This window comes from Peromyscus eremicus, chromosome 1, assembly GCF_949786415.1.
Source record: "Peromyscus eremicus chromosome 1, PerEre_H2_v1, whole genome shotgun sequence".
NCBI lineage: Eukaryota > Metazoa > Chordata > Mammalia > Rodentia > Cricetidae > Peromyscus > Peromyscus eremicus.
This window is the reverse complement of record NC_081416.1, coordinates 114,495,773-114,502,707: the sequence shown is the minus strand read 5'-3', so window position 1 is coordinate 114,502,707 and position 6,935 is coordinate 114,495,773. Positions and strand designations below refer to the sequence as shown.

The window sequence follows — 6,935 nt, the reverse complement described above, 5'->3', positions numbered from 1 at the left end:
CCTCTGGAAAAGCAGCCAGTGCTTTGAACTGTTGAGTCATCTCCCCAGCCCTTGTGGGATTTTTTTGCCTATTGCCTTTTTTTTTTGGGGGGGGGACACTTTCATCTAACCCAGACTGTACTGAGGCTGGCCTTGAACTTCTGATTCCTCTGCCTGAGCCTCCCAAGTGCTAGGTTAACAGTCATGCACCACCACACACAGCTTTAACTACCTATTTTGAAAATTAGTCCTCCATGTGTTTAACATGGAACAAGAAGGAACTTAGGGAGCCTTTTAGAAAAATCTGTACACCAAAATTCTACCCAAAGGAAGATACTGGCATGACTTGCCAATCAATCTTATTATTTACTTGTGAATTTTTCATTTTGGGCATTTTTTTTTTTGATGTATAGTCTCGTGTAGCCCAGGATAGCCTTGAACGACTGGCCCTCCTGCCTCCACCTCCCAAGCGCTAAGATCACAGGTATTTGCCACCACATCTAGCTCTTTGCCAGTTGAGTTTTACAACAGGAATCTGATGGTCACCCAAAATGAAAACGTAAAAGGAAAAGGATGTATATCAGGAACACTGTCCTGAGTTTCTTCCAGAGGCTCTCCAGCTTCTCGAGGTTTGCCACCAATCCAGACCTCCTGAAAGTGTTCTGATAGCAGAGCCAAGGTAACTGATGGATGACATTTTTGCTTGATCAGTATTTGCTTAAATACCATCCCACATTTAGGCAGGTTGGGGGTGTAGCTCAGCGATAGAGCATTTGCTTAGCATGCACAAGGTCCTGGGATCACCCGCCCCAGCAAAATCAATGAATTAACTGATAATAACTTGGGCTGTTTTGAACAAATTCTGAAGTGATTTGTGCTTGGGTAACACACTTCAACTTCAGTCGTTTAGAGAGGTGCTTATGTTGGATGCACCCCAAATGAATTTCCCTTCCTCTAAAACAGGATGAACAAAGTCTCCTGTCCTTTCTTTAGCTGAAATCGGGATACATGTAGGCTACATATTTAAAATACAGTCAGTGAGGTGGCTTAGCAGAAAAAGCTGAGCAAGCCTGAGGACCTGAGTTCAATACCCAGATCCCATGTAAAGGGGGAAGGAGAGAAGTGATTCCTAAAAGCTGTCTGCTGACTTTCACATACCCTCTGGGATATGTACATACACACACACACACACACACACACACACACACACACACACACACACACAAAGAAATGGCCCCGAGGCTAAAAATCACTTGCTACACAGCCCTGATGATCTAATTCTCAATGCTGTCCTCTGATCCACATGAAAGATGTGGTACATACATACCTGCATCCACATACACATCATATATACAAAAAAAAAAAAAAACCACAACACACACATCCTCAAAGATCTATCCAAAGAAAAGCTCTTAGGGCCTGCAGACATAGCTCAGTGGCAGAACATTTGCCTACCACATACAAGGACCTAGGCTGAATCTCACAATATCCAAGAGAAAAGGACACCAGAGTAAGGGGGTCGGAGGGCTTATAGAAATGCTGCTGCCTCCTGTTTAAAGATGGAAAAGGCGTAAAAAGAAACCCACATACTCCGTACACTCATAGGAGTCTCCAACCTGAGTATGCATTAGTCTACCTGGAGAGCCCGACACAACACAGACCAGCTTCTATTGAACAAACCCGAGATAGCATCCAGGATAGGGCAGTTGCTGCAGGTCTTTGGACCACATAGGATCTGTTGACTGACTCTAGACCATGTACTACTTAACAGCTGTACCCTACTTGGCTCCCAGTGTCTTTTGCTCTGTGGATGACCATTAGAACTTCACTTCCAGGAACCATTTCACTACTTGCTTATATCAGCTTGTCAAGGACATTTTATTAGTTTCGTTTCAAAACCAAAATACCTATAGGCCAGGCATTATAGCCTCTGACCTTAATGGGTTCATAGCCTTATTAAATTGATCCCAATCACAGATGTCCATGCTAAGGTGGTTTTTCCTGGTTGTAAATAGACAATTTCACCTTTTGAGCCTTTTATCATTGTGGGGGAAGCAGATTACTCACAGAAACTTTGCTTAAGCAAAACGGACCAATTAGTCACACATATGCAAAGTAAATAAATGAGTGAACCCTGAGAGGATCTGCCCGGGGCACAAGTGTCTGTTTCCAACCTTAAGACCCAGGTCTCCCTAAGAACTCTTTTAGTTACTGGAGCCAAAGGTCAAGGCAAGCAGCAGACCCAGCCAGGCAAACATGTGAAGTCTATGGATGTCTTCTCCAAGTCCTCTCAGTCTCTGCGCACTGTTTGATTGGTAACTCTGGAGGTCCTCTGTCAAACCCCTGCTACTCTGCCTGTTCACCAGGCACATTCATTCAGAAAAACAGGTGTCCGTTATAATTAGCTGTCTCAAACTGCCAAATAGCTCAGATCCCTATACCAGTTTAAAAAGGAAAGTATAAAAGAACCACTACTCAGCCATTAACCTATGCGCCCAAAATTATAAAGATCACACACACACACACACACACACACACAATTTTGCATTCTTACCAAGAACTCAGAATAAGAAAGGCCAAACTTTAAACTACCAAAGAAAGGCTTGTTGTGATTTTTTTTTTTTCCTGGTAACGCTTGAAAGCCTGTTTTGTCCCATGTTCTTGGCTGACTGTCACAGATAATGGCTTTTGTTTGGAGAACTTAGCTGTGTTTCCTTTTTCTCCTTAGTATTCCTAAGGTTTTTGACATCTCAGGTCAGAAAGGACAGTCTGCTTTAAGCTTGACTTACAAACGTTGACCTGGGAAGTCAGAAGGACCCAGGGATGGACTGGAAGTTAATAGTAGGGAAGTTTAATTTACATATTAAAAAGAAAAGTGAAAGGAGGCCATTCTGATTTTATTCCTGGAACCAGTAACTCTGCTGACCTCATTACACCCTATTATGAAATAGGTTGATGTACTTCTTTTTAAAGAAAAAAAAAAAAAATCAGGGACTATTTAAAAGAGAAGTTTGGCAACTAGCACACTGGAAGAAAGTTACAATATCAAAGCCCTGTGCCCAAGTCCCTTGGCCAAACAAACACTGCACACACACACATACACACACACACACACACACACACACACACACACACCAACAGTGCTGTGTGCTCCTAACACTGGCTCTCATCTCAAGACACCTGCTGCTGGACAAACCCCGAGCCTCATAAACAGAAGAGAAAAAAATGTCACTTTTCTTCAGGACAGAGATTTTTAACATTACATGCCGAAACCTTTAAATACACACAAGCATTGAGAGCACTCCTTACTTGTCTATGAGAAAGAGCAGTGTCAAATTTAACTTGGAGACTAGCTAGTTAATGTCATGCAAGGAGACAGGGCAAGTTTTTTTTTTCTTTAGGTGTGCATGATTTTTAAAATTACTTCTTTAGGAAGTGAGTCCAAGAAAAAGTTGGCAATTCTTTTTTCTTAATTACCAAATTCACAGGTTTCTTACTCTTATTTCCTTTGAGTTTACTCTGTGATCTGCAGACTGAAGAAACTATACAAAATTTAGATCTTATCATTATTTGTGTAAATCCAATAAATAGAAAGAATTTCCATATGCACTTAGGATTTTCTTTGGTATCCCCCTCCCATATCTCCCTGAAGCTGATCTAAACTTTACCACAAAGCAGGGGATGAATCCACTCAGGGTTACACTTTTACCTTGACAGGACCTGACAGAGAAAATGACTGCTCTGTTGATCATTTTTAAAATTCCTAGTGAATATTTTTTTTTTTGTTTGAGGCAGCCCATGCTGGCCTCAAACTCATGGCAATGCTCCTGTTTCAGCTTCCTAAGTGGTGGAATTACCGGTGTGAGCCACCATGGCCAGCTTTCCCTGACCACGGTAAATGAAATGGATCCACCCTCTTACTGTAACATTCTTCTACAAGTGTGAGAGAGGATAATTTTACAAGCTAAATTTCATATTCTTGCAGCCATTCAAGCAAGTCAATCAGTATGACTCTCATGATACTGATACTTCACAGTGAAAACTTTTCAGATTTGTGGGCACCGCCAAAGTTTAAGCACTTCAATAAAGCCCAAGAAAAACGTAAATGATACACTTATAGCCTGTAGGGACCCTTTTGCCCATGTGGCTCTTCCAGGCTTCAAGGCTGTAAATCAATTTGTCATTCTTTTAATAATGAAACTATTCAACAGTGTCTTCAGCTAACTATACCCTCCCTTACAACCCCCGTCCCCAGTTCCTTTATAGGTCTACAAAGGAAAAGACAAACCACCATGGATGGCATAATTTCAGTCAACAAAGTATTCTTTCAGTATACCACCAACCATTGGTTCAAGGTCACAAAAACAAGCCTTCTGCCGGCAATAATGCTCTAGAAAGTTCTTACACTCTCTAGGAGCCATCCTCCTCTACCACACAGCCTAGAAGAACCTAAAGCCATAGAGATTTCTGAGTCAGGCCTAGCCTCCTCTCCAAAGATGCTAAAGGCGCTCAGTTGATACACAGTGCTGTTGAGTCCCACGCAGAAATCCTGTGAGCTGGCAAGGCTATAGCCCACACAGGATTAGGAAGTGCTTTAATCTGAGCATGGCAGGCAGAGCACCAAATCAGTCTTTAGCCAGTCTGAACCGTGGCTCATGGCGATATCGAGATGAGTGAGGACAAAGACAGCTAAATTACTTTCCAGCAAAACTATTAGACAAAACCCCCACGAAACAGCCCACCCCCAAGCACTGCATAATCCAATCACATGTCGCCTGCCTTTAAAAAATAGATCATACACATTTGTCTTCCTGGGGTGCTAGGATGCACAGAAGAGTAATTCTTGAGGGGGAAAGTGGCAAAGGTTGGGCGCTGGGGATTCACTTGCCAACTGAAGCAAATCTTTTCCCCACAGCCCCGTCCCACAGATGACCGGCAGCCTGCAGAGTCAGTGAGAACAGAGCAACTACAAAAAGCCATCTGAGAAACATAACAATTTAATAGATGAAATAAATACTCCAGTACATGCAGGGTAAAAACTTGACATTGAGGGGGAAAAAAAAATCACTCTATAGTGTAAATTAAAAAATAAAACACACGCTCACAGTAGCTTTCCCCCCCACTTGCAAATCACATGGCAAAGTCATACTCTTATCACACCATGTATACGCTAATTCAACAAAAATAACGACATACAAAAAGGTAGCTACATCCATGTCTAATGAGTGAAAACTGAGGTAACCTTTCTTTTAATTAAAAAGAAGAAAGAAATGAACCCATGACCTTTTTCCTGCCCAATTAGTTAACTGAGTTGAGGGGCTGGAGTGTGTAAGGGTAATCCTGCAGCCAACGGACTACCTACCCATCTTTTGCATCTGAGTCCCTACAGTGGGCTGGTAGACACCTGGGCCCTCTGCGTGCGTGTGTTGAGTTGTGTGCATGGCCCTGTGTTCTGGAAAATTCCTCTTGAGCATTTAACATGGGGGAGGGAGGGGGTCACCTATGATTTCTTTGGTATAAATGGAGAGGGGAGAAGTAAGTGTCTTCCTTTAGCCTGGGGTGGAAAACGGGTATGGGGGGGATGGAGTGGGGTGCTAATTCACAGAATTGGAATTCACTGGCGGTAAAGTCCTGGGTGAAGACCTTTCCCTTAAAGCCTGAGATAGCAGGGTGCAGCCTTCAGACACGGCGCAGGCTGAGTTCCTCAGCCTCTCCCTGTGGTCCGACATCTTGGCGCCCCCATCGGGGTGCTGCGCCAGATCCCTGAGGCACTGGGTCAAGAGCACGCAGGCCGACACCACGCTCATGGCGCCTCCCAGGATGGCGGTCTGCACCGCCTTGCCTTCAGCGCTCACGGCCGCTGCGCGACCCAGGAATTGAGGCTCAGTGGCGAAGCCCACCAGAGCGCTCACCGCCTGCACCAAGGGCCCGCTGAAGAGCGCACAGCGGCTGCGGGCTAGCTCGCTGGGCGCTGCCTTCACCTCGCGCACACATGCCAGCAGCGCGGAGGCGCTGGTGCTCATGCACTTGACGCCCAGCTTGAACTGCTCGCGCGAAAACCGGTCCCGGGACTTGTCACTGGCCAGGGCGCACGCGTCCGTCAGGAACTTGAGGTTGCGAGACAGGCCCTGCGACACCTCCAGCAGCAGCTGTGGGGTCATGTCGGACAGCGGGGTGGCTCGAAGCACGGCACAGCCCTGCTCCACCTCGTGGCGGCAGCGTGTCACCCGGTAGCGGTCCACGAGGCCGGGCTGTGCAGGTTGAGCGCCCGGCGTGGCCACGGCCGCCAGGTAGGCCGCGTGCGCAGAGCACTCGGTCAGCGACACCACCAGGTCGCCCAGTTCCACAAGACTGTCCCCCGCCTCTCCGAAGCGACCCATGTTGAGCTGGCTCTGCACGTCGTGGGTGAGGATGGACAGCCCCTTGGTGCGCGCGATGATGGTGTCCCGGCACTGCTCGAAGGACTCGGCGCCAGCGCCCGGGGAGGCGGGGCCTTCGAAGAGCACCGGCCGCGCCTCACTAGACAGCAGCAGCAGGTCGGCCACCAGCTGCATCTTGCCCTTGCAGTGATCACAGATCGACACCAGCCTCTTCCGTGGCTGTGAGCTGGCCCCGCCGACGGCGCTCCCAGGAGCCGGAGAAGCCGCCTCGCCAGTGGGTTTCCCGGCGCTGCCGCTAGCCATCGCGCCCAGGGGGCACTGGCATGCCGCTGGGGAGCCCGCTACCACCGCCGCCGCGACTCAGCTGGCCAGGGCCGCGCTGCCTTCCGCGCACCATCATGCCACCCACCGCGGCGGGCACAGAGATCGGGGTGGCGGCGGCCGGGGGGGGGGGGCGTCGCGGGGCGGGCCCAAGCCCGCGCGGCAAGCTCTTCGGGGCGCTGTGCACGCTCGCTGGAACCGTGAGCTGGGGCACGACAGACTCCTAGTCCGCGCCCCTCGCCACGAGCCTACCAG

At 47.8% G+C, this 6,935-nt stretch overlaps 1 protein-coding gene across 1 annotated transcript; it reads right to left on the bottom strand.

The window, feature by feature from the left end:
* Nucleotides 1-4,960: 4,960 nt before the first annotated feature.
* Nucleotides 4,961-6,782, bottom strand: Tlnrd1 (talin rod domain containing 1). The gene has a single exon (XM_059272025.1). The coding sequence runs from the start codon at nt 6,660-6,662 to the stop codon at nt 5,574-5,576; it is 1,089 nt and encodes a 362-aa protein (XP_059128008.1). The 5' UTR covers nt 6,663-6,782; the 3' UTR covers nt 4,961-5,573.
* Nucleotides 6,783-6,935: the final 153 nt, after the last annotated feature.

What these genes read in the sequence shown, in the direction of transcription:
- Tlnrd1 (XM_059272025.1), bottom strand. Translation starts at nt 6,662, where the DNA reads ATGGCTAGCGGCAGCGCCGGGAAACCCACTGGCGAGGCGGCTTCTCCG.